Source organism: Streptopelia decaocto (assembly GCF_964273445.1).
Source record: "Streptopelia decaocto genome assembly, chromosome: 17".
Taxonomy (NCBI): Eukaryota; Metazoa; Chordata; class Aves; order Columbiformes; family Columbidae; genus Streptopelia; species Streptopelia decaocto.
In genome coordinates, this window is record NC_138672.1 from 2,599,522 (window position 1) to 2,627,368 (window position 27,847).

A 27,847-nucleotide genomic window follows, 5' to 3' on the forward strand; every position below is an offset into this window, starting at 1 on the left:
ACAGCACAAACACCACCTGGTAAGCTCTGTGGCCACTACAGCTGGACCACAAATGGAACATTTCTGTGAAACTGGGAGAAAAACAAGCAGGGTATCAGAGTGCCCACCCTTATCGTAGGCTTAAAACTCAGATAGGCTTTTGGTGTCATTCTCCTGACAACAGTATCTTCTTCTGCATTCTCTGATTCAAGAAAGCTCAGTCGACAAGGTGGGGCAGAGGTGGACAGAGTCACTTGGAACATCTATTGTACCTCCTTGAAGAATGGTTGGGGGAAAACAGAGCCTAGATCAGCTCGATTCAGTCTGGGTCACTGCACAGATGTCCATATGCTTCCAGAAATTATCCCACACAGTCACTCGTGGCCTCATTAAAAAATAACGCAATGCCCACGGCAGCATCTCACCTCCGAGAGCCATGAAGGACCACAGGGTCCACAACAGAATCCACTAAAGTCTGCTAAAAAGGAGACAAGATTTGTAGACGCAGTGACGGGTTTTATTAATCCAATCACTATGAAAAGTCACCAAGATCCCCCCCACACAAGCCCTTCTTTGGGTCTGACCTTTGCGCACTCAAAACACCATATACTTGCCCCAGCAGACTGTTATGTCTAATACAATCAATTACCTTGTCTCACTTGCCTGTAAACTATCCCCACTACAATAACACTGCCCTGGCTACTGGAAGATACGCACTTTCTACAGGAAAAAGCTGCACTGTCAATGACTATTCTTAATTTCAAGTATCACACACAGAATGGGTGGGGTTGGAAGGGACCTCTGGGGATCAGCTAGTCCAACCCACCTTCTTGCACTCTGAGCTTGCTTTAATTACCTTGTCAGGTTATTAAGAGGGATAAAGGCTGGTGAAGTTTGGGCCAGGGATGACTTTGCTGAAGGTACAGACAGACGGTCAGATTGAGCCCTCACGCAGCACCACAGAGACTGCCCACCAACCATTAGGGGGGCGAAATGAAGGTCTCCTTCTGTGCAGACATTCCAACCCGCCTGGACACCTTCCTGTGTAACCTCGTCTGGGTGTTCCTGCTCCATGGGGGGATTGCACTGGATGAGCTTTCCAGGGCCCTTCAACCCCTGACATTCTGTGAAGCACCCACCCCATGGGCACCAGCCCTCTGCACTCAGGGCCCCCATTAACTCTCCCCAGTCTAACCCAGTCACCCCAATACGCGCTGCCTGCATCTCCCACACATAGACATGCTCCAGGCTCCCATTTCCAGCCACTACACACCCCGCAGGCTCCCACCAACACCCGCAGGCCTCACAGGCCTTTTCCCCCGCACAGGCCTCACTCCCTCACAAGCCGCCCCGTTCTCCTCACGGGCCCCGAACCCCCCACAAACCGCCCCCCACGCTCCCAGCGGCCCCGCCGCCTTCCCGCCGCTTTTCCCGCCTCGCCGGCCACTCCCCCTCCTTGCCGGCCACGCCCCCTCCTTGCCGGCCACGCCCCCTCCCCGTCTCCAGGCCCCGGCGGGCCGGGCCGCACGCGCTGCACGCCGGGAGGGGTCAGGGGTGAGAGGGCAGCGTCTGAGCGCGCGCTCCGGTGCGGCGGCTCCGCGCGAGGTAACGGGCGGGCCGGGCCCCCCCGCTCCCCCGGCCCGCACCGCGGCCCGTGACGCCCCGTTTGCCTTGCAGGAGGCCCAGGATGGCGGAGAGACCGGAGGATCTGAACCTGCCCAACGCCGTTATCACACGCATCATCAAGGAGGCGGTGGGTGCCGGGCCCGGGGCTCCCGGGCGGCCGCGGGCGGGCACAGCTTCCCCGGGAAGACCCCCGGGCGGGTCCCCGGGCAGCCCCGCGGAGGCCTCGCTGTGCCCGGTGTCGCTGCCCGCAGGTCCGGGAGGACCCTCCCGGGAGAGTCGCGGTGTCCCGGGGAGCGCGGCCCCCGGTGCGGGGCCGGGAGGGACCGTCCGGAGCGCGGGAACCTCCCGAGGAACGTCCGAGTGTGCCGCTCAAAGGCAGGGGAGCCCAGCGGGACTGAACGCCTGAACCGGCTCCCACCATCGGAGCAGAAGCGGTTCCCTGCCCATTTAAACGTCTCGATTAATCCCCAGTAGTTAATTTAATGAGATGTTTGGTACTGAGCCACGAGAACCAATGAAGGAGTCTGGATGCATTCCCGGGAAGGGCTGTGGGGCACTGAACAGGCTGCCCAGGGCAGGGCTGGAGTCACCATCCCTGCAGGGGTTTAAAAGGCATTTAGATGAGGTTCTCAGGGACATGGGGCAGTGCTGGAGTTGGGTTATGGTTGGACTCAATGATCTTAAGGGTCTTTTCCAACCAAAATGATTCTATAGATATCCAGGTGATGTGTCTGTGTCAGGAATTCAGTAGTCATGGGGTGAATTGCCAGACCCGCCGCTGATCCCCAGGTTACTTGTTCTCTCTGTGGCTTATTGCACTGGAGAGAACACAGTGAAACTGCGCGCGGCTTCCAGCTGGCATCACGGTTTCTGCGAGATCAACATTTAGTTTCCAGTTGTGCGGAGCCCTCTGAATGCCATAGCAGAGCCAACATGTGAATTATGCAAGTTGAAGCCATTTATGGCAGCTGCTGATAAAAGTTGAATCTCTTTTTCAGCTTCCTGATGGAGTAAATATTTCCAAAGAAGCCCGGAGCGCAATATCTCGCGCGGCAAGCGTGTTTGTGCTTTATGCGACATCGTGGTAAGAATTTGTTGCATCGGATAACCAGTGCAGTTGTTTTATCATTCCACGCTCTGCTGGCAGTCCTGGAGTTTTTATTTCGGTTTTGTCTGTGTATAGAAATAAAACAATTTCCAGTGTAGTCTGCCAGAGCCCAGCAGCTGGGTCTGGGCAGCCCGTAACAACCTGTTGGGAAGAGAGTTGTGAACCACAGAGATGCCCCAACGCCACCAGGGCCCAGAGGGCTCACAAACCACTGTTACCTTAGAATATGGTGCACGGCTTCTCCTGGCAAAGGCGGGAGCCCTCTGCTCACACCCCATTAGGGCAAGCACGGACCAACCCCGCCAGCCCTGGTGCTGGTCACAGGGCACACGGGGACGTCTTTGGGGTGGCTCAGAAGACGCTGTGCAGTGGTCACTTCTCTGGGGATCAGGACTCGCATGATTTTGTGGAGCTGTCACTTTACAGCCAAAGTTCAGACCTTCTTACCCGGGTTGTAGAAAAGATCCATGTAAGCAGCAAACTAATGTCGTGGCAAAGCCGTGCAATGAGGTGAAAGTACAAACAGCCAATGTACGTGAAACAATACCTTAAACTACTATTAGTAAGTGATTAAAAAACTCCCGAATGTTTAGGATGTGGGGTTTTTTTAAATTCCTTGTGACTTTAATAAGCAAGGCTAAATTGATGACGGTGCCAATTAACTCCGTTTTCCTCCTTGTTTTTGACCAGTGCAAATAACTTTGCCATGAAGGGGAAGAGGAAGACGCTGAACGCTGGCGATGTTCTCTCAGCCATGGAGGAGATGGAGTTTCAGCGATTTGTAGCCCCGTTGAAGGAATCCCTGGAAGGTAGCGTCCGCAGTCCATGGCAGCGGTTCTAAGCAGCACCAAGTCCCGCTTTCCTCGAGTGCTGGACAAGGAGCACTCACTTGCCTGTCTTGTTTCTCTTTGCCCAGCGTCCTGCGCTGCAGTTTGCCTGGGCAATAAATAATGTGCACCTTAACAGGGCTGGGATAACATCATTTCACAACTGATGAGGATTGAGAAAGTCTTAGTTGCTGTCACTCCCTTATTACATTTTTTAAAGGAAGCCTTAGGTGCTGCCTGTAAATGTGAACTCCTGTGTCCTTTTCAGCATTTTTCTGCTGCAACTTAACTCGATTCCTATGGGGCTGGTCAGCACAGCTCAAATACTGTTGTGAGTTGCTGCTGCGAGTTCGCTGCTCCCCCAGAGAGCACGTGGATGCTGGACTCCGGCTATGGGGCTGTTCATGCTCTGGAAACACTGCCTTGCAATTTCTTAGTGCTCTCTTTCGTTTTTAGTTTACAGGCGTGAACAGAAAGGAAAGAAAGAAGCCAGGAAAGATAAAGACAAGAAGGCAGACTCGGAGGAGCAAGATAAGAGCCGAGAGGAAGAGAACGATGATGATGACGAAAGGATGGAGGAAGAAGAGCAAAACGATGAGGAAGAGGTGGACAACTGAGCTCGCTGATGAGACGTGCGCAGGGGCCGGGGTTTGTTCAGAGGGATATAAATGCTCCAAATCAACCTCGCTGTGTCCCCTCTTGTTTCCAGACGAGCTTTGTACTGTTCCTCTGCAGCCCATCCCTTTTGGGCTTTAACTTGTACATAAAGGACTTTGTGAAGCTTTTCCCGTGCGCGGGGGCTTGGCTGCCGCCCGGTTCTGAGCAGCCACATGGGACTGGGCCTTTTGTGCTGGGTTGGCTCCAAAATAAAGGAGAAAAGAGCCGTCAGATGCTCAGTACAGAAGCTGGCCAGGAGAACCTGAGAGACTGTTGAATAAGCTCGTTAAACCCAAGTCAGGAGCTGAATCAAATGGATCGTTAACCCTTTGGGGTTTAGAATCTATGTGATGATGTCAAGGGGGTTAGAAGCTGAACAATTTAAGCTTTTTATCCAAGTGGCTTGTTTTTTTCCTTCATTTTCTTGCATTCTGGCTGTGCCTTCTCTTCCTGCCATAGCTGTGACAGCGATGAGCCTTTCAGCCTCACCGGTCACAGCGATACAGCACCAGTGTACAGTGACCCGTGGTCCCCCCAGCTCACCCCAAATCAACCTAAATTGACAAATTTCACAGCACTTAGGATGTTATCTAAGTACTGAAAGTGCTTCTTTTGTGTCTTTAAAGCCCTGGGGGACCAAGAGGAATTTTGTTACAAATCTGAAGCAAAATGAACACCTAAAAGGTGTATCGGGGTGACAAAATACCTCCTTCAAGAAAAATGGGGTGTTTGTATTCCTGGTACTCACATAGGTTTGTTGTCTTATACTTGAATTCTTAGTTTTGATGCCTTTTCTTTCTCTTCTTCGAGAAAGTATCTATTAGGATAAGCTTCTTTTTGGGAAAAAATGCTTTATTAGTTGATCTTTTTGAAGACTAATAATCCTAATATTTGGACTAAACCGAGGTCTGGTGAAGGAAATTTGAGGAAAGTTTTGGGTATATTTAAGTAAAACCCATGAGTTTTGCCAATGTGCAGTTTTAAAATAGCACTTGTGAGGAACAGCATGTCCTTTCCACCCAACACTTGGTGCAGAGCTGCCCACCAGAGCCGCCCTTTGTGCTTTCATGGCACGACAGCTTTTCTCACGCAGATGCCCAGCTCTGTAAAGAGCTGCATCAACAAAGATTTTCTGCTAATTTCTACTGGCGTGCAGTCAGTAACACATGAAAAGACCAAGTTGTTGATGCCTTCCCAAGATCTCCAACAAAAAAGGCCCGTCTATTAGCTCTTTTTCCTCTTGTTTTGTTTCTTTTTCCTCTTTGAGACATATCTGGGATGCACATTCTGGAAGGGAACAATATCTAAATAAAAGCCAGATTTTTTTTTAACAGAGAGTCTCTTATTTCTGTCCGTAATAAAAGGAGCTGGTTGGGTTTGCAGCAGCACGCTTCTGAGCGTGCAATGAAGACAAGCAAACTGTGTCACTGCTTACGAAGCTGCTGACAGCGAGGAGCTGCGAGGAGGATGAAGGGATGAGGCTGCTGCAATCCAGCCTGGGTGAGAGGAGACTCAGAAGAACCAGCTTTCCAGCTGTGGGAGAACCGGTTTGGGTGTAATGTTTGTGACCCCAGTGGAAGGAGCCTCCAGGTCACCCTCACTCCTGGTGCGAGGCACGAGGGTGGGGGAAAAGAGGAGAGATTTGGGGGTTTATGCACTGCAGTGCACCATGGAAATGAGGTTATCATGGGGGAGCTGCAGAACAGCAGGAGAAAAGATCTGTTAGAATAAGCCGCTTTTTTTAAAAAAAATGCTTTATAATTTGACTGACCTTCCTCAAGACTAATAAACCTGGTCTGTGCGTATCCCGTGCTCTGAGGAGCTGCAGAAAACAGCAGGTGCTGTGTGCGTGCTGCGGGGCCGCAGTGTGGCTCCAGCCTCCCTCGGCTCGGCAACCCTCTGCAGCACCCCAAAGAAACGCTCCAGCCCCCCAAAACCATGTGCCATGCTCCCTCAGCACCCCAAAACACTCCAGCACCTCAAACCCTGCTCCACCCCTCTCAGCCCCCAAACCCTTGGTCCGGGTCCCCCCACAGCACCCCAGAAAGCCCTGCTTGGCCTCACAGCACACTCAGCCATGCTCTATGCCCCCGTAGCACCCCCAAACCCTGCCCCAGATGCCCACAGCACCCCAAAACCCTGCTCCAGCCCCCTAAAACGCAGCTCCAAGTCCCCCTGCAGCACCACAAACCGATCTGCATGGCCCCATATCACACTCGGCCCTGCTTTTGGCCCCTACGGTGTCTCAAAACCCTGTTCCATGCACCCCCAGCACCCCAAAGTCCTGCTCCAGCAACCTAAAGCTCTGCTCTATGCCCTCCCAGCACCCCCGGTACGGCACGCTCAGGGGTACTCCAGCCCCCTTAGCACCCCAAAGCGCTGCTCCAGGCCCCCGCACCCCTGCTCCATACCCCAGAGCACCCAAACGCTCCTCAGCACATCCCACCTCCAGCCCTTTCCCGCCTTCCGCCGCGCGAGACTTCCCGCCGTCTTCCCGCGAGGAGGGTGGGGGGCGGGGCGGGTCTATGCTAATCATAGGGGCGGAGTTATGCAAATCGGAGGGCTTCGGGGAGACTTGCACGGCCGGAGCGGGACGCGGTAGCGGCGGGAGGTGAGTGCGGGGGCTGCGGTCGGAGATCGGGGCGCTGGAGACGGGGCGGTTGCCCCGGTCCTTGACTCTGGCCTCTACTAGGGCTGCCCGGAGGCCGGGCCGGCTCCAAGGACAGGGCCCGGCCGGGGAAGGAGGCAGCGGGTGGGTGCGGGCAGGAAGGGCAGCGCTCGGTACCGCACAGCGAGGACAACCCGGGTTTTGCTCGGAAACCCGCGTTCCCGGGGGGGCAATGCAGCGGGTTGGTGAGCCCCCATTTCCAGATCGTACCTCGCTCATGCTGTGGTGTAATTACAGACCCTCCCGAGTATCCCCAAGAATCCCCATTTCCAGATCGTACCTCGAGGAGCAAATCTTCATTAACGTCTTGACCTTCATTAGTGGCTGTTAATCAACCTGCAGCTCTGTTATCTCCCTGGGGAGCTCTGCTTTCCTGGTACACTGCTCCCACCTGGGGGCTTGTATCTCTCCAGGACTTCAGGTGAATAGTTGCACAGGGAAAGACGGGGCTGCATCCATTCCTGCATCCCAAAATGCTGGAAAGCAGCTTCCCCGTGTCCTGACAGCGAACAGGCAGCTGCCAGCTGGGCCGTGCTGCCAGCAGCTGGAGCAGAGCTCTGCAGCTCACCCTTGGCATGTGGCGTGTCTGGCTTCAGCCCTTCCACTAAGTTTGTTTAAATTGTGCTGGTGCAAACGGGAGGACGGCCCGCGCGTGGTTCTCTCATTCTGCAGTCACTCCTCTCTCGAATGCAACGAGGCAGCCGGGTCAGCACCTGGGCCCGGGCTGGCAAAGGTGCAGGTTTGGGTGCTGCACGGTTGGGCTGCTCCTCCAGCAGCCCCGGTGGGAATGAGCAAAGGTGAAACCGCTCTGCTGTGGTCGGGAGGGGGCTGCAGGGCTGGTCTGAACGCCCCTACTGATGCTGAGGTGTCCGTGAAGCAAATTGCTATAGAAATACAGATTTGGGCATTTAATATCAGAGAAAGAGGCACATGTGCTCTGCTGGGAGCCCTGAGGGGGAAACAGCCCTGTTCTGGGGTGTAACAAATGTGCAGCATCCCGTATCACCGCACTCTTGCAGCCCTTGCTCCGCTGTGGGGCAGCCGTGGGGCACACAGCGGCTCTGCAGATGTAAAACCCCGGTGCCCTCATCCGAGCGGGTGCCCTGCATTGGCAGGGGAGCCGGCAGCTTCTCCGGCACCTGAGGCTCGTACGGAGGCCCCGGCTCCCCAGCCTCACGGTGCTGTGCCGGGCCCACCCGTCCTGGCGGTTATCTCCGCTCTGCCATTCCGCGGGTGCCCATCACCTCCTTCCCAGGACAGGGCAGTTTCTGGAGCTGTGGCCTCTATCTGTCCCAGGCAGAGTCAGGTGCCCCTGGTCCCACCCCAGCCCTGCTCCCTTCCCTCCTGCGGGATTAACTGCTTAAAGCATTTTTTGGATTCTCGAGGTGCGTTTTGTTCACTGAGCCTTTTGTTCTCGATGGCTGCCCCCCTGCCCGCACCCCTGCCCGCACAGCCCAGCCCCTGTGCTGGAGCTGCCAGCTCCAGTTCACCCCTTCCTGTCACTGAGGGCTCTAGCGGCCACTTTCCAGAGCTAAAAATGACTTGCCAAGTGATGTGGTGGCACTGCCAGCATGCCTGTCAGCTGCTCTGCATCCCCCACAAGCACCATCCAATTTTCTTATACAGTTTTTGTACCTGTAAGCCAGTTGGTAACTGAGAGGAGCTTTTTCCCCCATCCGCAGGCAGAGACAATTGCTGGGGATGCAGGAGTCCTGGCCTGAATGTAGTGCCACTTTATCACAAGTGTCTGTGCACTGGGGTGGCCTGATAGAGACTGAGAGTTTGGCTCAGCACTGGAATGTCTGAATGCTCTTCAAACAGGTGAACACCTCCAGTTAAAGGTTTTGCAGAAGAACGTGGCCATCTCCTGCCCAGCTCTGTAGCTGACTGGTGTTGTGGATGCTGGTGTAAAACTTTGTCCCCCAGACTGTGTCCTGAGATGTTCTGTGTCTGTTCTCCAGGGGCGCTCGTGAGGTTTATTGCCTGGGGAATCCCTCCTGGGATGGGACTGGGAACTGGGGTGCTCCCCTGAGCCAGGTCCCGTCCTCGTGTCCGCTCTGTCTCCCCAGGGACGCCGTGCCCAGGGTGCAGCGCAGGAATCCGCCCGTGCTCACTGGAGCCTCCAGCTCCTCCCTCCCTCGAACCAATATCTGTGGTCTCCAGTACGGACTTTGCAGTTTGTCTCCTGGGGCAGCAGGAGGGAATCGCACCCTCTGCTCGGGGTGTTTGTGGGACGCGGCCCTGTGTGCGCAGCCAGCAAAGTCCTTGAGGCTGCTCTGTACAAACAGTTTGTTGTCCAGGTCGTGTTTCCCAGGGCTATAACAGCTGTTCTCGTCTGTGCTGCAGCCAAATGCCTTGTCCCGGGGCAGCTGCCTTCCCCTGGCCCCTTCCACATGTTGGGGAGAGTTTAGTGCTAATGGAAATTTAAATCTTAACTGTCTAATTGCAGAATTATTACTAGATCTGTTACAGAAAAAAAATATTGGTACGGAAGAAGTTTCAACAGTAACACAGCTAATGCTTGATTTATGTATGTTGAGTAACTGCTCTTTGTTACCCCTGGAGTCAGTTTTGTCCATATTCTGTATCCAGCAGTAAGTTGTGTGACTGTGGGGTTTAAAGCCCTGGTGAGTTAAGGCTGATCCTGCCCCTCTCTCATCCAATGCCCGCACGCTTCTGTAACTGCTCCATTACACCGTGGCCATACATACTTGGTGCTACGCAGAGCAGCTTTTCACTGCTCTCTATAGAAAAGCTGTATCACACAGTTACACAGCGTTATGCAAAAGTAAAATGAACTAAGTAATGACTGTCTCATCATTAGATAACTGCTGGTTCGGTTACAAAAGCTAAACCAGAGGGATCCTGAGGAGGGTGGTTGAACCATGTAAATGTGTTTCTGCTGCGGGAGGACGCTGGCAGCTGTAAATTGGTGGGTTTACACACAGAATTGGGCGGTTTCGTGAGGAGGCATCGGTATCGTCCCTGTTCATGGGAAGGGCCGAGCTGTGGTGGGTCCTGCAGTGCCCAGGAGGGTTGGGATGAAGCTGCTGGGCTGCAGCTCATTCCCTGTGTGTGTCCGGAGCAGGACAGGGACAGTGCCACGGCAGCTGCCTGGATCTCAGCCCCCTCCTCACATGTTCTGATAGCGGTGGCTCACCCAGACACCACCGCTAACCAGCATGCCGCTTGTTCTGGTGTTTCAGAGTGTCCTCCACAGCCCACGATGCAAGCAGACTCCCTTCTTCACAGCGGCTACTTCCACCCGGTGCTGCGCTCCTGGCAGTGTACGGCAACCACCTTCGATGCCTCCAACCTCATCTACCCCATTTTTGTGACGTGAGTGAGCCCCGGCTCTCTGGGTTAGGGATGGATCACGCTCAGGTTGACAGGTTTAGTTAAGAGGTTCAGATTCCCCATGGGTGAGCCTGGGGAAGGGGCCTCTTTCTCACACCGAGTCCTCATGTCTCTGTCCCATTCCCTCCTGCAGTGACAGCCCCGATGCGGTGGAGTCGATCCCCAGCCTGCCGGGACAAGCCAGGTAAGAACCCGGCCCCTCCATGCTGCCCGTGCTCGCTGCTTGTGCTTGCGGCCTGCGCTTGCTACCTGCCCCATGCCTGAGCAGGGTTGATGCATGTCCTGAGGTGAACGTGGACCAAAGGTGACACTTCCAGCCCTGTGTGGTCCCTGCTTGGGGATCCCCCAGCATCAGGCAGGGCGGGAGTATTCATCCTCTAAAGGAGTGGTGGGAATCATACTGGGGATGCTGGGAAAGTACCGGTGCTGGCAGGGACAGTGCCAGGATCCCACAATGTCCCAGAGCACTCGCATGTTGTGTGGCCTGGGCACGCGGGGAAGCTGGAAGCGAACGGGCTTTCCAGCAGCAGCTGGAAACACTGTGCAAGGACACGGGCTCGGGGCCTACGTTGGATCTTGCAAGGCTGGCAGCTCCTGTCTTCATCTGCTTGCGGCGTTGGGGCTGTGCTCAGAGAGCCCAGGGGTGGTCCCGTGGGGAGCTGGGACATCTGCAACAGGGACACCGAGATAAGGGATCCAAGGGCAGGGCACGCACATTCTTTCAGAGCAGAGAGTGTCCATACTGGGGAGATAATGCTGCTGGAGCCCCAGATAAGGTCCTGGATTGTTCCTCCCATTGTTCAGGCAACACCTCCCCTGTACCTCCAGTTGCTGCTTGACTTGATGGGGGTGCTTGTGGATGCTCGATCGCTCACAGACCAGCACCCAAATCACAGAGCGGCTCACCCCATGGCGCAGGTCTGGGTCCCTGGCAGCCCCTTTGCTTTGCTTTTCTCAGGTATGGTGTGAACAAGCTGGAAGGGATGTTGCGTCCCCTCGTCAAGGATGGTCTGAAATGTGTGCTGATCTTCGGGGTGCCCAGCAAGGTCCATAAGGTCGGTGTGCGGGGAGGTGTCAGGGGGCTTGCAGCAGCCGCAGGCATGTGGGAGAGCAGTGCAGGGCCTGGGGAGCTCCTGATCAAACAGGAGCAGTTAAGGGTCACTGTGTGTGCTTGTACCCTGCTCAGCAGAGCAGGATGGGGATGGGAGGCTGTGATGACACTCAGAAAGCTCCCAGAACTCTTGCAGGCAGCCCTGAGACCTGCAGTCACTGCTCAGAAGCACATTTCCATCAGTGGTGGTCACACCGCCCTGTGTCACAGAGTTTCATGGTTCAGAAAATGCTTCCTGAGCAGAACTGCTGCCACAGAGTAACCGGTGGGAAGCCCTCGGCTCTGCATGCTGAAGCATTTATCTTCTCACAGGACGAGAGAGGCTCCGCTGCCGATGCGGAGGACACGCCTGCCATCCAGGCGATCAAGAAGATCTGCTGCACCTTCCCAGAGCTGCTCATAGCGTGCGATGTCTGTCTGTGCCCGTACACCTCCCACGGGCACTGTGGTGAGCATACAGCCTGCGGTCCCGGGCTGCTCTGCAGGTGTTTTCCAGGCACTGGGAGTCTCTGGGGATTTGCTGCTTTCACCTGAGGAGCTGCAGGTGCTGCTGGGGCCTGGGAAGCTCCTGCCCCAAGGCTTGGCTCCCCAGTACTGGTGCAGCTGAGCCTGGCAGACCTCTCTTGGGTTTTGACAGCAGGGTGTTCAGGCACCCACTCCTTGGCCATCTGAATCCATCTGAGCACCTGGCTGTGTCCTCCACCTCTCTCTTCTCTTCCCTGGAGCTCAAACATGTTGTGTCCAGTCCCTGGAGAGCTCTGTTGTTGCCTTCTGGTCTTTAGTTCTTTTAACATGTTCCCCGCTGTTGCTCTGAGCATCTGTGTAGCAAGAGCCACTCTGGGGATCAAGGCAACCGGCCGCCTGGACCCTCTCCTGACCCCAGCTTTGTCTCCCAGGCATCCTGCGTGAAGACGGCACCATCCAGAACGAGCTCAGTTGCCAGCGGCTGGCAGAAGTGGCACTGGCCTATGCCAAAGCAGGTGGGGACCCTCCTGCCACCAGTACCTGAATTTTACTCTTGTGGACTGCCCCCCCTCTCACTTTTGGGGGGCCCAGAAGCTGACAGGGCTGGGCTCTGGCTGCGAGAGCTTCTGCTCCGAGCCGGGCGAGCTGCCCCTGCCCTCCCACGCTGGCCCTGGCAGCACTGCAAGTGCTCGGGGCCGCTCTGTCCCTAGGGTCACCTCTTCCCATGGGCGGAGTCACGGCCTCAGGCACATCTAAGCACCTCTGCTCTCTCCCTGCAGGCTGCCACATCGTTGCCCCCTCAGATATGATGGACGGGCGCATCGCGGCCATCAAGAACGCACTGATCTCCAATGACCTGGGCAACAAGGTGAGCTCAGGATCACCCTGCGTGTGCCCAGGGCAGGAGTGATGTTCCTGGGAAGGTTGCACCATGCAAGACCCAGGCAAGCAGTGGGAGAAGCAAACCCCACATTGCAGAATGTGCTGCAGGCATCTCCCTCCACCGCTGCTTACAGGACTATGTCCTTGGCTGGATGTGGGGACAGCAAGGTGCCAGGCGTCTGGCAGGAGAAGGAGGATGTGGGGCAGAGGATAAAACAGCCGTGGGAGGGAATCGCTGCTGCCCTGGTGACGAGATGCAGCACCGAGCTTCTGGCCCTCACAGCTCCACTCTCCTCCGCAGGTCTCCGTGATGAGCTACAGCGCCAAGTTTGCTTCGTGCTTCTACGGCCCCTTCAGGTGGGTCTGTCCCTTGGCCAGGAGTGTTCCCAGATTGTTAATTGGGAAGGGGGCTCGGCCAGAGCCTGGGCTGCAGCTGGAGCCACGCTGGTCACTGTGGAGCAACCTCCACACGCTTCCCAGTGCAAAGGGAGACACCTGCACCTTGCCCAGCAGAGGCCGGCTGCTGGGGACATCACCGGCTGATCCACGTCCCAGCCCGTCACTTGCTTGTCCTGACACTGGTGGGAAGGCAGGCGGGGCCGGAGCTGCAGGTGCCAGGAGCAGCGAGGAGTCGCAGGAGCCACTGTTGTCAAACAGGGTGGCTGTGGGGACAAACCTCAGCTCAGGCAGCCATTAGACCTCGTCCCAAGAATGGCCTGACCCTGATGGGGCATCCCTGAGGGAAAAGAGCAAAAAGAAAATGTCTGATACGATCGTACCCCAGACTTGGGCACAGGGACGGCACCAGGTGTTGAAGCTCAGCTACCAGGGCCAACTTGGATATGTTGGATCTCTCAGAGTGATCCTGGGGGCACTGAGGCAAGTCGGGAGAGCCCCCTTTTCCTGGCCCTAATGGCTCAGACACTTGTCCTAGTCTGTCGTCACGTTTTTGAAGCTTTGCAGGGCAAGAGGCATGGGGAGCTGTGCTCATCCTCACCCCTTGCCCTCTGCCCTGCCCATCACCAGGGATGCTGCTCTCTCCAAACCTGCCTTCGGAGACAGACGATGCTACCAGCTGCCCCCGGGGGCCCGTGGCCTGGCGCTGCGAGCCGTGGTGAGTGGGGGGGTCGGCCTGGCCCAAGCAGCAGCAAGGGCCATGGGTATGGGAGAGCAAGCCCAGGGGGGTTGGGGGCAGAATGTGGAAGGAGGCATGCCAGCCAAAATAGCCAAGGCTCTTCCCTCTCAAGAAGGAGAATTGTGGTGCCCACCAGCCTGCTGGAGAACTGGTCCCCAGTGTGGGGACAAGGACTGTTTCAGGCCCCTCATGCCAAGAAAGCCCTTGAGGTGCTGGAGCAAGTTGAGAGAAGGGAATGGAGCACAAGTGTGATGGGAGCGGCTGAGGGACCTGGGGGGTTCAGCTGGAGAACAGGAGCTGAGGGGAGACCTTCTGATCTCTGAACTGCCTGAAAGGAGCTTGGAGCCAGGGGGGGTCGGGCTCTGCTCCCCAGAAACAAGCGCCAGGAGCAGAGGAAACGGCCTCAAGTTGCGCCAGGGGAGGTTGAGGTTGGATGTGGGGAATAATTTCTTCCCCAAAGGGCTGTGGGGCATTGGAACAGGCTGCCCAGGGCAGTGCTGGAGTCACCATCCCTGCAGGGGTTTAAAAGGCATTTAGATGAGGTTCTCAGGGACAGGGGTTAATGCTGGTGTTAACAGTTGGACTCAATGACCTTAAAGGTCTCTTCCAACCCAAATGAGTCTGTGATTCTACAATTCTATACCTTGGGTTGCTGGGGTCAAGCATGTGTTCCCCTGGCAGGACCGGGATGTGCGTGAGGGAGCGGACATGCTGATGGTGAAGCCGGGGATGCCCTACCTGGACATCGTGAGGGAGGTCAAGGCTCGAGTAAGCAATTCCTGTGCCAGTGCAAGCACACAGTGTCCTGAGGAGCGCGGGTGTGGGGGGGAGGCAGTTTGGATGCCCAAGCCAGAGGGGCGGTGACTGTTGGGTTCACATGTTGTGGTGGGTGCTGGTGCACCCTGGGGGCTGCAGGGACGGGACAACGGGCACGGGAAGGAGTGTCCCCCGCCTGTCTCCCGCTGACCTCCCTCCCCGCAGCACCCCACGCACCCGCTGGCCGTGTACCATGTCTCGGGGGAGTTCGCCATGCTGTGGCACGGCGCCCAGGCCAAGGCTTTCGACCTGGAGGCCGCTGTCAGGGAGGCGGTCACGGCCTTCAGGCGCGCAGGTGAGGCGGGCGGCCGGGCCCGCGCCCCCCAGACCCCGACCCCATCCCCGTGTGTCCCCGTGTGTCCGCCCGCCCGCGGGGCGGCTCCAGCGCCCGCTCTCTCCGCAGGGGCCGATATCATCATCACGTACTTCGCGCCGCAGCTCCTGCGGTGGCTGAGGGAGGAGGCGGCGGGACGGGCCTGAGCGGGGCGGGGCTTCCGGGGGCGGGGCTTCCGGGAGGGGCGGGGCCGCCCGTGGACTCCGGGGCCGCGCACCCCCCAGCCCGGTGAGCCCCGGGCTCCCCCCGGGCTCCCCCCGGGTTCCCCCCGCACCCCCGATCCCCGCAGCGCCCACCCGCACCGGTAACCCCCGACCGGCGGGACTGTGCACCCTGGGCCTGCCCCCCCCGCCACACCGCGGTGCGGACCCCTGAGCCCAAACCCCGCTGACACAACCGGCATCTGTCTCTCCTCCTTGTTGTCCCGAGTTCCCCTTAGTCCCGAGCCTTACTGAGCCATGCTTAGGCTGCGCTTACTGACGTGGGATGTGAAGGACACGCTGCTGCGGCTGCGGCGGCCGGTGGGGGAGAGCTACGCGGCCGAGGCCCGGGCTCACGGGCTGCAGCTGCCGCCCCCGGCGCTGAGCCGGGCGTTCCGGGAGGCGTACGGGGCCCACGGCCGGCGCTTCCCCAACTACGGCCGAGAGCAGGGGCTGAGCTCCCGGCAGTGGTGGCTCGACGTGGTGGGACAGACCTTCAGGCTCGCAGGCGTGCACGACGACAGCATCGTGACACTGATGGCTGAAAACCTCTACCAGGACTACTGCAGCGCCCAGAACTGGGAGGTGCTGCCGGGAGCCGGCGAGACGCTGAGCCGGTGCCGCCAGCGTGGCTTCCGCATGGGGGTCGTCTCCAACTTCGACAACCGGCTGGAGAAAATCCTCTCCCGCTGCGACCTGCGGCACCACTTTGAATTCGTCCTCACCTCCGAGGCCGCCGGCTTCGCCAAGCCCGACAGGAGGATCTTTGAGGAAGCCCTGCGCCTTGGAGGGGTCCCCCCGGCGCAGGCGGCTCACGTCGGGGACGACTACACCCGGGATTACCGGGCGGCGCGGGCCGTGGGCATGCACAGCTTTCTGCTGCGGGCGGCCGGGCAGGGCGAGGAGCCGGCGGTGCCCCCCGAGCACGTCCTGCCCACACTCAGCCACCTCCTGGCTCTCATTGAGAAGGGGTAGCTGCATTTCGGAGTAGCCGCTGAGCGGGGAACTGGTTCTGCTGTGGGATTTCTGGCTGCTGGGTGAGCAGGGAAGAGAGCAAGTGGTGCCACAGAGCTGGAGCGGGGTCCTACAATAAAATGTACCTGACACAGTGCTGCTGCTCCTGTCTTTCATTGCTGTAAACATGCTTTGGAAGAGCTGGGGACAGGGTCAAGCTGCCCTCCAGAAGGCTCATTCTATGGGAGGGACAGGTAACATCCTCCTGTCCCCAACAGTGGTGGCCAGGAGGCATCCACAGCCCGCCTGCTGTGGGCAAAACTGTCTGGAATTGGGCGAGTTTCACTTAATTTAACGTATTGTCAATTAACATAAACTTTGCATTACTGATTTGGGTATGGAGAAATAAAGAAATTTTAAACAGCTGAGGAAACACCTTTCTTGCCTTTCTCCCTGGCTCAACACCTCTCCTTCCTCCCTGCCCAACGTCAGCGCCACGTGTTTCTGCCACATTCCTCTCCCTTTGGCGGGGTGAGGAGCGGCGCTCAGATGAGGTTTCCCTCTGCTGCCCCCTCCTCTCCTCTAGGGTGGGCTCTTCCATGGGCCACAGCCCACGGGGGCCCCTGCCCACTGTGGGTCCCCCCCAAGTGACAGCCCCCACAGTGTCCCTGCTCTGCCATGGGACTCTCCTCCCAAAAGTGTGTCCCCAGCTGTGTCCCAGCAATGTCCCTTTCCTTGTGCCTCCTCTGTGCCGTTTCTCCAAACATGCCTCTTTAACATTTCTCCTGTTTTCTAAGCCCACAGTCGGGCTGGAAACGTGCCACTGATCAGAGAGGAGTTAAATGATTCACCCAGAAACAGCCAGTAGAGCCTGTTACCCTGAGCCCTCACCCCAGAGGCACAGAGTGGGTGTAGCCTCCAGGAGAGGAAAACTGCCATAAAATGCGAAGAACAGGCACAGTTTGAGCCAGCAATTTGCCCTGTGGCCAAGAGGCCAATGGCACTTGGGGTGCATTAAGAAAAGTGTGACCAGCAGGTCAAAGGAGGTTCATCCTCCCCCTCTGCTCTGCCCTGGTGAGGCCCCATCTGCAGTTCTGTGTCCAGTTCTGGGCTCCCCAGTTGAAGAAGGACAAGGAATTACTGGAGAGTCCAGTGGAGGGACACAAAGATGCTGAGGGGTCTGGAGCATCTTTCTGATGAGGAGACAGAGAGCTGGAGAAGAGAAGCTGAGAGGGATCTGATCAATAGGATCAGTATCTCAGGGTGGGTGTCAGAGGATGGACCAGACTCTGTTCAGTGGTGCCCAGCGCCAGGGTGAGGGGCAACGGGCACAGACTGAAACACAGGAGGCTCCATGTGAACATGAGCAGAAACTTGTTTGCTGGGAGGTGCCAGAGCCTGGCCCAGGCTGCCCAGAGCGGGTGTGGAGTCTCCTTCTGTGAGACATTCAAACCCCCTGGAGCCACCTGTGTGATCTGCTCTGTGACCCTGCGTGAGCAGGGCTGGGCTGGCGATCTGCAGAGGTCCCTGCAACCCAGCCAGGCTGGGATTCTGTGATGGCAACTCTTGTCTGAACACCACTTTACATGAGCCAGCAACCCTGTCTGGGCTTCCTTCACCCCACAAATGTACTGTATAGTGTATATACAGTCACTGTACATACAGTGGTATATTCAGCCCCCCAGTGAGTGCAACGTTTTGTTCACTGGACAAGCGAGATGCTCTGGTGTGCCACAGCAAAGACGGGATAGAGGGGCTCTGTGAAGTTCTCCCTGTGGGAGAAGAGGATGGCGCAGGAATCGGGGTCATAAAAAAGCACCTCCCCTCCCGCAAAGTCAACCAGCACCCCGATCTCGGCTGGAGCCTTGAGCAGCTCCACCGCGCGCGGCTGCCCGGCGTGCAGGAACCTGAACTCCTTGTCGTAGCGCGAGAAGACCCAGGAGGCAGCGTTGAAGCCCAGGCGGCCTTCGTTGGCAGAGCCCTTCCTGGGCACGGAGCTGTAGCAAACCCCCAGCTTGTAGGCGCAGCTCTGCTCCACGCTGACCTTCCACGCGCAGATGCCCGAGCGGAAAGCCAGAGTGGCCAAAGCGTTGGGCCAGTGGTCAAACCGCTCGGGGCAGTCCGAGTTCACCTTTCCTTTCTTGGGGCTGAAGGTCAGGGTTTTCTTGTCTTCCGACAGGCTGAGGTGGGGGCTGATGGTTTTCTCATCGATGTGAATCTCCTGGGAGCCTGCAAGAAAAGCCACGTGATGAGCACCGACTGGGTGGCGCCGCCTGAACCACCCGAACAAGTTACGGCCATCGGAAACACAATCACAACGGGCCATCTCCTCGCGTATTGCTCCTGGGGACACATCTGCTCGCGGGGTGACGTGGGGCTGGGGGCTCCCTGCAGCTGACCCTCCCCAGCCAGGGCCAGAACAACGCAGAGACTCAAAGCCCAGGCCTCCCCGACACCTCTGCACCCTCGCACAAGTCCCGCAGAGTCAGAGGAGACGCTGCTCATCTCACGCTGAGCCCAGCCCAAATCCCCACAAAACAGAACTCAGCAGGTTAGGTTCATCCCACCTTTGGGAAAGACCCAAATCTGAGCCCTGTCCCTTCCCACCCCCACTGTGGGCCAGCAGGACCTGACTTCTCCCCCAGCCCGAGCCGAGAGCCTGCGCAAGGACAGGCCTGTTTGCAGAAAAACCTGCAAAGCCGGTAACACAGGAATGAGGAGGAACAGGGAGGCCTGGGCAGGGGAAATCCCTTTCCTTCTATAAAGTCATTAATCAGCCCACCCTGAGCGGCTGGGAGCAGCGCAGGGAGGTGGCACCACGTATGAGAGATGAGCGTGGCCAGGACTCGATTTGGTTTTGCTGTGAAATAAGGGGCTGCCCAGTTGCCTTTGTGCTGCAACGCAAACCCCGTGAGCTGCGGCCGGGGTGAGAGCCGGGCTGGCCGGGGACCCTCGCTCGCTGCGGGTCGGCTCCGCATCAGCCCCGCGGCCACAGGACCCAGCACCCAACACCCAGAGCGGTGCAAGTGCTGAAAAACCGCACGAGTGCTCCCCTCACTCTGTACATTCTCTAAGCAAAGAGACAAACGAGGCTGATGGCAGTTGACTCACCTGCTCCTGGGGTGACGGGGTTTCTACCTGCGGGTGCCCCTCCCTGCCCTGCCTTCCCCCACCCTCCCCTCGTTCATTTTGGGTCTTAAGCTGACACGGAAACAAGGCTGGAGCAGGTGAGTCACTTAATCTCCCAGCCCTGTTGCCAGCTCTACCGTATCAGCCCTGCTCTGGCCATTGACCTACCACGCTCTGCTCGGCACCCAGCGCCTGGCAGGATGAGGCCCATAAAGAGTCACAGAATCCTGGCCTGGCTGGGTTGCAGGGACCTCTGCAGATCCCCAGCCCAGCCCTGCTCACGCAGGGTCACAGAGCAGATCACACAGGGGGGTCCAGGGGGTTTGAATGTCTCAGAGAAGGAGACTCCACACCCGCTCTGGGCAGCCTGGGCCAGGCTCTGGCACCTCCCAGCAAACAAGTTTCTGCTCATGTTCAGATGGAACCTCCTGTGTTTCAGTCTGTGCCCGTTGCCCCTCACCCTGGCGTTGGGCACCACTGAGCAGAGTCTGGTCCATCCTCTGACACCCACCCTCAGATATTGATCAGCATTGATGAGAACTCTCTCACCTTCTCCAGCTGAACAGCCCCAGCTCTCTCAGTGTCTCCTCATCACAAAGATGCTCCAGACCCCTCAGCATCTTTGTGTCCCTCCAATGGACTCTCTCCAGTGATTCCTTGTCCTTCTTCAACTGGGGAGCCCAGAACCGGACACAACTCCAGATGCAGAGCAGGGCAGAGCGGGAGGATAAACCTCCCTTGACCTGCTGGTCACACTCTTCCTCATGCACCCCAGGTACCATTTGCCTTCACACCATGACACTGCAGCCTGAATGGGGTCAGCCCAGAGCCCGACCTGTCCCAGCACCTACACAGACCCTGGCCAGCATCCCTCCGACCAGCACCCGACTGCAGCAGCGCTGGCCAGTAGGTTCCAAGGGCGGCATCTGCCCTGTGGCTCCCTGGCAGGAGAAAACCAAGGCTGAAATCTCGGTTTGCACAACATGGAAGTGCCACATGCACTTGCATGTTAGCTGGAAGCTCTTGCGGGCAGCAGTGAGCAGAGAGAGGAGCTGAAGGCACCTTCCCCTTCCAGCCGAAGCAGACAGCCCCATTCTTTGATGACTGATTTCATTGAGCAGCAACCAAACGCTTTGCAGGGCTGCACAGCTGTGTTCACCCACACTGCCTATTTGTAGGTTGACTTTCCAGGAAGCCAAATGCTGCTACGAATTCATAGAAAATGGAGCAGTACAAGACTTTGTCTTCCTCTGACATTAAACCTCATATTGTGCAACAGCCATCTAACCCAGGTACGGGGCTGCATGCTGGTGTTCATACACAGGGATCAACCATGCGAGGAAATACCACCCTGGTGACAGCCATGTAGCTTCCCTGTGGAATCGCGGTTCCATGGGAGCACCTGAGGGAGGGGAAGCGCTGGCCGAGTAATTCAGATCAGGAAATTTTCCCACACAGACAAGTGTTTTGTAATTATTAAATCTGCCCTCTGCATATTCCCATATATTCTGATGAACAATTCCACTGGGAATTCATCCCATCCCCAAATCTATTTTCTCTGTGTACAGAACCCGTCAGAGTGGTCTTGCCACTTCCGAGAGACGAGGGATGCTGAGCAGGTAAGTTAACATGGTTAACCGCTCTGTTAATTATGTATATGCTACCAGCAACACATTTTCCTACTTTTAAAAATCCCAAATTCCCATTTCCAGACTCACACATCTGAAATGGAAGTCCTCGTAGCTAGATTTAGGCACCAAGGTGGGATCCAGACGCAGCCTGGTCCCTGGGGCAGAAGGTCACCACGGAGCAGCCCAACGTCCCAGCCAGCTGGGACAGCTTCAGTGTGTGTCACCTCTGCAGAGGCTCTTGCGTGGGGCCTCCAGCCAGCACCTGCCCCCCCAGCACTCACAGGGGTGGCCACGAACTGAGAGCCCCCCCAGAACGGTGCCAGGAGATCGACATCACCTCCCAGTTTAGGGAAGAAGCTGCCAACCCCAAACATAAGCGATACAGAAGCCTGGATGCCAAGTGAAGACATCCAAAGGATTGTGTTTATTTTGGGGAGTGAAATGCAGGTTCTTTTTCCTGCTGCTTTCCAAGTTTTTGAGAGGCTATGGGGCAAGAGGATGGACCAGACTCTGTTCGGTGGTGCCCAACGCCAGGGTGAGGGGCAACGGGCACAGACTGAAACACAGGAGGCTCCATGTGAACATGAGCAGAAACTTGTTTGCTGGGAGGTGCCAGAGCCTGGCCCAGGCTGCCCAGAGCGGGTGTGGAGTCTCCTTCTCTGAGACATTCAAACCCCCTGGGCCCACCTGTGTGATCTGCTCTGTGACCCTGCGTCAGCAGGGCTGGGCTGGGGATCTGCAGAGGTCCCTGCAACCCAAACAGGCTGGGAGTCTGTGAAACCATCAAGACTAGGAATTCACTGGTTTCAAGCAGTTTGGGAGGAGGGACCACCAAGTGGAACATAACATTAACGTGTCTTAACAAAAGCTAGGACCACTGCAGTTAATATTAAATCCCTACGGCTGGGTCCTGGGTGAGACACAGTGAGATGAGTACAGATATGGCAGGGATTCTCAGCAAGCAACAAGGACATGTTAAATGTAACCACAAAAAAAGACAAAAACCCAAACCAGAGTGTACTGAATGCACCAACAGACCCATTACTAGGACTGAACGCCTTAGACAAGGGTGCTATTGGGAAAGGAATCCATAAATGAACCATGTCACAACAAGGAGAATTAGAGAAAGGTTTCCTGCATGAATATCTGCTGAGAACCTGCTCGACTTCGACAATGTACAACTGCAGGGGTCTGCGTGACTGCCAGCACTCAAAGACTCAAAACAGAGGGAAATTCATCACAAAAGGAGGCAACACCAGAGCTTCCAGAAGAAACAAGTGATGGTGTTGGCTGGTACACACAGGCTCTCAAGCTAATACTGGAAAACACAAGAGCAATAAAAGCCAGAAGCGCACACCTTGGAGAGGGACCTGGAACAGGGAAAACCTGTGAACTGCTCATCAGCATCAAGAGTGAGATGAGCAAAAATCAAATGTCAATGCAAAAAGCTTTGGGAAGATGACCCCAGGGATTTTTCATGAGGTGACACACAGGACAAATGTTTTCAAATTGTGAAGGATAGTGCCACCTTTGGGGGACAAAAGCTATATTTGAAACACTCTAATGATGGCCTGTAAGCAAGAATAAACCAACATTTCACAACCAGCAATTCAAGCAGATCAGAGCCGAAAGAAAACCATCTCTTCCCTGCTCACCAGAGCCGACACCAACCTGGCAACACCCTCCCCAGCGCACGTCACTGCCCAACAAACGCCTCCGGTGCAACCTCAGCTGTGCGGCAGGAGCTGAACCAGGTGACAAACGTCCCCAACCAACCCCCCGCTCGTGCACAGCCACAATCTCAGCTTATGATCAGAAAGCTCCTGCGTCTACTCAGTTCTCATGCCAGCGCACCAGGGCACTGCACAGATGCCACATGGGCAGCTCATCTGCTTTTAAAATCACCATCAGGCCAAAGCGAAACACGGTGAGGAGGGATTTCTGGGACAGAGATTCCTGCAGCAGCTTCACTGCTGTCACCAAGTGACCCAGGAAACAACAAATGAAACCAAATGAGGCTAAGAAACAGAGCTGATAAAAGACACAGTCTGCTCAAACTCCAGTTCTGCTCCAAGCCACAACCAGCTGCTTCGAGCTCCTGTCCCCGCTCCCAAAAAACCTCCTAGAGCTGCTGCTGCCCCCCTGGCTTGGGGCTCCACGCAACTAGCAGGGGCTGGGACAGCAGAGGGGACAGGACACAGCACCGGGACGTTTTGATACAGCATCACGGTGTTTCTTTGGCACAACACGAACAAGCGCACAGGAATCCCCGGAGAGCGCGAGGCCTGAGCGGACACCGACCTGCCACACAGCACAGAACAGCAGCGGCCCAGAGCCGGTGCAGCAGCGGACTCTGAACACACGTCTGGTTAAAATTTAACTTCAGCGACTCCTGCGGCTCCAAGATTCCCTCCGCCAGCTCCGTCCTAGCAAAGGAAAACAAGAGTTATTTGGAAATACAATGATTTATTGACCAGTGCGGGGAAGTGTTTATAAAGATCGCCAGGAGGTACGGCAGAAAGATGAGCTGGAGCGGCTGCAAGAGGAGCAGTGCGGAGAAACTACAGCGGGGGTTTCTAGACAAGCTCTTGTCCTATGTGATACTTTCGGTTGGCTTTGATTCCAGTTCCTTCTGAAAGGACTTTCAGTGTTTTAAAACACAATCCCAGCAGCCCGAGCCAACAGCTCAGCAGGCGCAGAGTAAACGCGTCTGGGAGCGGATGTCAGGGCACAAGAGGAGCACAAAGAACGGGCTGCAGAGAGAGAATCAGATTTCCCTCTTTATCAACAACCTTGCTGGCTGAGCAAAGCGGGGTGCAATGGGAGAGCAAGCGGGACTCGGGGTTTCACAGAGCACAGCGAGGAGACCAAGGATTTGCTGGGTTCCTGTGGCTGCAGCACACGCGGGAACTCCTGGCTCTGGTGACAGCTCTGCTCCTGGCTGCTGCTGCTGTGCCGTGGCACATTTCTTACTCGCTACAGGCAGGTTCCAGGAAAACACGCTCCTGAAAGTCCTTTGGGCAGCAGAGTCCAGCCAGCACCTTGTAGAGCTACGGAAATAAACATCTGTACAAACGCAGCCACATTCACAAGGAAGGGCAGCCCAATGCGACTGATGGCGACTGTCAGCAGTGCCGAAATCCGCGCTCAGCTCTCCCCCGTGCCCCTGCCTGCCTGGAAGGCAGCGTGGGGGCAGCCTGGGCACACTGTCCCTCTGGCGATGCTGTGCCAGCAGCCCCTGGCACGGAGCACGCCAGATTTCCAGGTGAAGCACCCCACCTCCTGCCAACAGGCCAGGGACAGGCTCGTTCCACCTCCCTGGAAGCTTTCCAAGGAGCTGGAGAAGGTCTCCAGCAAGCGCCAGCACATCTGGCAATGCCTCTGGGGAGACCGCGCACACGGAGCATCTCCAGGTGCCAGACTGCTTTGTCTTGAGTAGCATGTGAAGCCGAGACAAGAGGCCACACCGGCATCTTTTTGCCCTGTCCTTGTCCTCCACAAAGCAGCGTGACAGAGGAAAGAGGGATTGTCACCTGCTGCTCAAGCAAGGACATGCTGCTGACAGCGGGAGCCACAGAGCAGGGTCAGGGGAAGGACCAGGGACTCACCTCTCGAAGATCTCTTGTTCTGCACACTGGGGACAAGGAGAGAAAGAGTCATCAGAGCTGAAATCCCTGCAGATAAATCCCAAACATGGGCCAGCGCACAGCAAACCCAGCACCCAGGGAGCACTGTTCTCCTTCCTGACCCAGAGGAACCCCTGAGGAGCCAGGGAACACCCAACATCCATCTTCAGCTGCAGCACTTTCCACTCCTTGATTCAGAAAACAAATGGGAATGGCTGTGGGTGATACATCTTCTACATCTGTCTAGGGGCAGTGTCTGCTGCACCAGTGGGACAGGGTGGCTGGGGGACAAACAGGGCCATGGGGCATCCAGATGGAGCCTGTCACTGCTCTATGTGCAAGCAGAGCAAGTACAGCTGGATCATCTGGCGCAAGGGAAACGTGGGAGAGCTGGGGTAGGTGGAAAGTCTCTGGACCCACAAAGAACCAGCTCTGACTCCGTACCCTCTGGCAGACTCCGAGCTGTCCATATTTGGGAGCTCTGGTCAGAGCGTGAAACCCTCCTCCTCCCCACCCCGCTGGGACACGCTGCAGGAACAACGTGTGCTTGCAGCAAACACCCCCAAAGCTTTCGGTGAGGGGCGATGCTGCAGAGGACACAACCAAGGGTTAAATAACCTCGTGATCAGTCCCTCTTGTTCCTGTACCTGCTGGCAATGGTGTGTTCTCAAGGTACAGCCCAGTTAACAAAGTGGTAGAAAAACACTTGAGCTGGGCTCAAATATGAGCTGCAGGGTGTTCTGCATGCCTTTTTCACCTTCCCGTGACATGACACGTTATCGGTTCCTGATAGACACAAATACCAACACCAACAACCCAGGGTGGAGAATGTATTTCTCCTATTTCCCCGCCACTATGTGGCAAAGGCAGAAATTGAGGGTCTCGCTGTTTCCTGCCACAGGCATCTGATGGATCTTGCTTTCCAGCCTCTACTCTCTACAGCCCACCCAGGGGAGATGCTGGGGCAGCACAGATGCTGCGTTTCCCACCAAAGGAACAACCATCCACCTTCTGCCCCGGGATCGCTTCCGGTTTTCAAGCAGAGCTGCTGTCCCCTCTTCACAAAGTTACACGTGGCAAGAGGAGCGCTAAACACTAGAAAACTGGTAGCCCAGATAACTGCTACAAAAGCAGCTCTCAACCCACAGCTGTCCTGAGCCTGGGTGGCTTGAACCTCACTGCAAGGAAAAGCAGAATCGGGCAGAGCAGATGCTCCAGGAACCACCAAAAAAACACAGGGGCCAGGTGAAGGAGGTTCCTTGAGCTAGACCTCCAAATGTAGTACTGTCCAACTCTGCCTCCTTGCTGTCAGTGCAGCAAGCTGCTGAACGCCATATTTAAGTCCCGTAATATCCATGATGAAAAGTCTAGGTCACTTCTGGGCTGACTAACTTGTCTGTTGGCACAAGGAGTAGCACTCACCACCAAGGCCTGGTCATCCAGGTTGGTGATCATGTCCACCAGGTAGGTTCGGAGGGCACCCAGCTTCTGCAAAGCCTCAGTCCAGTGCGCCCGCTGGGTCAGGATGCTCTGGTGCGCCCGCTCCTCCTCCGCGTGCACCTTCTCCAGCAGCCGCTGCTCCTCGTTTTCGCACGCGTTCCCCACGAAGAGCAGCCTCTGGATCACCAGCTCCCGCGCCGCGTTGGCCGCGTTCTGCCAGGCAAGGACAGGGAAAGACCATCAGCCTCGCTTCAACCCCACTGAGAGCACCGACCGCTTCTGCCAGCTTTCTGAGGGCTCAGCTGCTAAGATTACCCTGTTAATTGAGCCCAAGCCATGGCAATCATCATGACGCCAGCCGAGATAAATGTGAGAACCATTCTCAAACCTGCCTACTGCCTCCTGGCCTAACCCTGGTGCTTATGTGACAACCTGCGAGGGATCAGAATCCCATTCCTCAGCAGATCTTCCAGGGTTTGCTATGGGCGAGAAACAGCCACCTTGAGGACTGTTTGTTGTCCTCAGTGATGGGGGCACAAATAAAATCAGGAATCAGTAAGACCCTGGTCCTAGTGGGATGATTGATGGCTGTATGCTAACACCAAGAAATTCATCATTTGTGTACATTTTTAGGTAGATGAAGCAGGAATAGTAGGCGCAGGCTGGTGCTGCACAAGCTGTGGGGTGCGAGGGGGACAACCCCTGCACAATGACAAGCCCCCCAAGAGCTCAGCACGCATGGGAGCACATGGAGCCAGCTCAGCTCCATGCGGGGAGCGGGGACAGGGACATACCAGCACACCCTGGTCCTTGGCGGGCAGCACCGAGTCCAGGTGCCGGGCGATGGCCGCGCTCTGCAGCTGGAGCCGCTCGCACCGGTCCACGATCTTGTTCTGGAACACAGGTGGCGGCCCCGAGCCCCCCACTCAGCCCAGCCAGACCCCACTGGACCCCCACCAACCCCCACAGCACCTGGGGACCTCACACAGCACCCAGAGAGAGTCCCATCCCCAGGGGGGACCCTCACAGAGCCCCACACCCCAACACAGACCCCACACAGCCCCACAGCCTGCCAGGACCCCCGCAGAGAGCCCCCATCCCCACGGGGGACCACTCATGTGGCCCCACACCCCACCAAGAGCCCCACATGACCCCACACCCTGCCAGGTTCCCTACAGAGAGCCCTCAGCCCCACGGGGGACCCCTCACACAGCCCCACATCCCACCAGCACCCCCACACCCAGCCAGGAGCCCCATAGAGAGACTCCCTCCCCACGGGGCACCCCTCACGAGGCTCCACGCCCCACCGGGGCCCCCCAGACCCAGCCAGGAGCCCCAGAGCCAGCCCCCATCCCCACGGGGGACCCCTTGCGTGGCTCCACACCCCACCAGGAGACCCCCAAAGAACCCACCTCCCCGCGGGGATCGCTCACACATCCCCGCACCTCCCACGACCCCGCGGCTCCCCACGGGAGCTCCCCAACCACCCCGGACCCACACGTGGTCCCTCTCTGCCCCAGCCCCCCCGCCGCAGGCAGCCCCGCACACGGGCGGGCAGCGCGGAACGGCCCCGGCGCCCCCGGGGCAGGGTCCCGGTCCCGCCTCCCGGTCCCCCGTCCCAGCTCACCCGCAGATCCGCCGCCCGCTCCGGCAGCGGCCGCCCCCCGCCCCGCTGGGCCATGCTGCGCCCCGGCACCTGCCGCGGGGGCGGCGGCGGCCCCGCCCGGCCCTGCTCACCGCTCCGCCCCGCGCCGCCCGCCGGGCGGGACGCGGCGGGACGGGCCGGCCCCGGTGAGTGCGCGGCGGGGGCGGCTCCGCACGGCGGGTGCCCGGGGCTGGGCTGGGTGCCCCGTAACCTCACTGTGGGGCTGCCCCAGCTCTAGGGACCCATATCGTCCCCAT

General features: G+C 57.3%; 4 protein-coding genes and 1 long non-coding RNA gene across 8 annotated transcripts; 3 read left to right on the forward strand and 2 right to left on the reverse strand.

Moving 5' to 3' along the window:
• The first annotated feature begins 1,450 nt into the window (after positions 1-1,450).
• Positions 1,451-5,526, forward strand: POLE3 (DNA polymerase epsilon 3, accessory subunit). Its single transcript, XM_082067571.1, has 5 exons — positions 1,451-1,584; positions 1,657-1,732; positions 2,604-2,689; positions 3,404-3,522; positions 3,997-5,526. The coding sequence occupies exons 2-5, from the start codon at positions 1,667-1,669 to the stop codon at positions 4,155-4,157; spliced, it is 432 nt and encodes a 143-aa protein (XP_081923697.1). The 5' UTR covers positions 1,451-1,584; positions 1,657-1,666; the 3' UTR covers positions 4,158-5,526.
• LOC309447186 lies at positions 4,720-8,247 on the reverse strand. Of its 2 annotated transcripts, none has more exons than XR_014185575.1 (2): positions 7,146-8,247; positions 4,720-5,892 (listed from the first exon to the last, which is right to left on the reverse strand). It is a non-coding gene; the product is annotated as an uncharacterized lncRNA (long non-coding RNA). The 2 variants fall into 2 exon arrangements; XR_014185576.1 differs by lacking the exon at positions 7,146-8,247 and adding an exon at positions 6,644-6,698.
• ALAD (aminolevulinate dehydratase) lies at positions 6,740-15,237 on the forward strand. Of its 3 annotated transcripts, none has more exons than XM_082067563.1 (12): positions 6,740-6,808; positions 10,072-10,204; positions 10,356-10,406; positions 11,181-11,277; positions 11,646-11,781; positions 12,230-12,313; positions 12,578-12,666; positions 12,982-13,037; positions 13,707-13,794; positions 14,497-14,583; positions 14,797-14,926; positions 15,035-15,237. In XM_082067563.1, exons 2-12 carry the CDS (start codon positions 10,092-10,094, stop codon positions 15,109-15,111), a joined length of 1,008 nt encoding a protein of 335 aa, XP_081923689.1. In that variant the 5' UTR covers positions 6,740-6,808; positions 10,072-10,091; the 3' UTR covers positions 15,112-15,237. The 3 variants fall into 3 exon arrangements, with proteins under 3 accessions (XP_081923689.1, XP_081923690.1, XP_081923691.1); XM_082067564.1 differs by lacking the exon at positions 6,740-6,808 and adding an exon at positions 8,565-8,686; XM_082067565.1 differs by lacking the exon at positions 6,740-6,808 and adding an exon at positions 9,776-9,797.
• A 1-nt stretch (position 15,238) lies between these two features.
• Positions 15,239-16,274, forward strand: HDHD3 (haloacid dehalogenase like hydrolase domain containing 3). Its single transcript, XM_082067567.1, has one exon. The coding sequence runs from the start codon at positions 15,424-15,426 to the stop codon at positions 16,138-16,140; it is 717 nt and encodes a 238-aa protein (XP_081923693.1). The 5' UTR covers positions 15,239-15,423; the 3' UTR covers positions 16,141-16,274.
• A 1,427-nt stretch (positions 16,275-17,701) lies between these two features.
• Positions 17,702-27,676, reverse strand: BSPRY (B-box and SPRY domain containing). Its single transcript, XM_082067698.1, has 6 exons — positions 27,573-27,676; positions 26,740-26,838; positions 25,928-26,158; positions 24,488-24,513; positions 23,181-23,305; positions 17,702-18,348 (listed from the first exon to the last, which is right to left on the reverse strand). The coding sequence occupies exons 1-6, from the start codon at positions 27,624-27,626 to the stop codon at positions 17,822-17,824; spliced, it is 1,062 nt and encodes a 353-aa protein (XP_081923824.1). The 5' UTR covers positions 27,627-27,676; the 3' UTR covers positions 17,702-17,821.
• Positions 27,677-27,847: the final 171 nt, after the last annotated feature.

Bases quoted from the DNA above. Each gene is read 5' to 3' on its own strand.
- POLE3 (XM_082067571.1), top strand. From the start codon at position 1,667: ATGGCGGAGAGACCGGAGGATCTGAACCTGCCCAACGCCGTTATCACA. The intron at 2,690-3,403 runs GTAAGAATTTGT...GTTTTTGACCAG, and splicing joins GTGCTTTATGCGACATCGTG to TGCAAATAACTTTGCCATGA. The intron at 3,523-3,996 runs GTAGCGTCCGCA...TTTCGTTTTTAG, and splicing joins GTTGAAGGAATCCCTGGAAG to TTTACAGGCGTGAACAGAAA.
- ALAD (XM_082067563.1), top strand. From the start codon at position 10,092: ATGCAAGCAGACTCCCTTCTTCACAGCGGCTACTTCCACCCGGTGCTG. The intron at 10,205-10,355 runs GTGAGTGAGCCC...TCCCTCCTGCAG, and splicing joins ATCTACCCCATTTTTGTGAC to TGACAGCCCCGATGCGGTGG. The intron at 10,407-11,180 runs GTAAGAACCCGG...TGCTTTTCTCAG, and splicing joins AGCCTGCCGGGACAAGCCAG to GTATGGTGTGAACAAGCTGG.
- HDHD3 (XM_082067567.1), top strand. From the start codon at position 15,424: ATGCTTAGGCTGCGCTTACTGACGTGGGATGTGAAGGACACGCTGCTG.
- BSPRY (XM_082067698.1), bottom strand. From the start codon at position 27,626: ATGGCCCAGCGGGGCGGGGGGCGGCCGCTGCCGGAGCGGGCGGCGGAT. The intron at 26,839-27,572 runs GTGAGCTGGGAC...CCTGTGTTCCAG, and splicing joins AGCGGGCGGCGGATCTGCGG to AACAAGATCGTGGACCGGTG. The intron at 23,306-24,487 runs GTGAGTCCCTGG...TTCCTTTGCTAG, and splicing joins GAACAAGAGATCTTCGAGAG to GACGGAGCTGGCGGAGGGAA.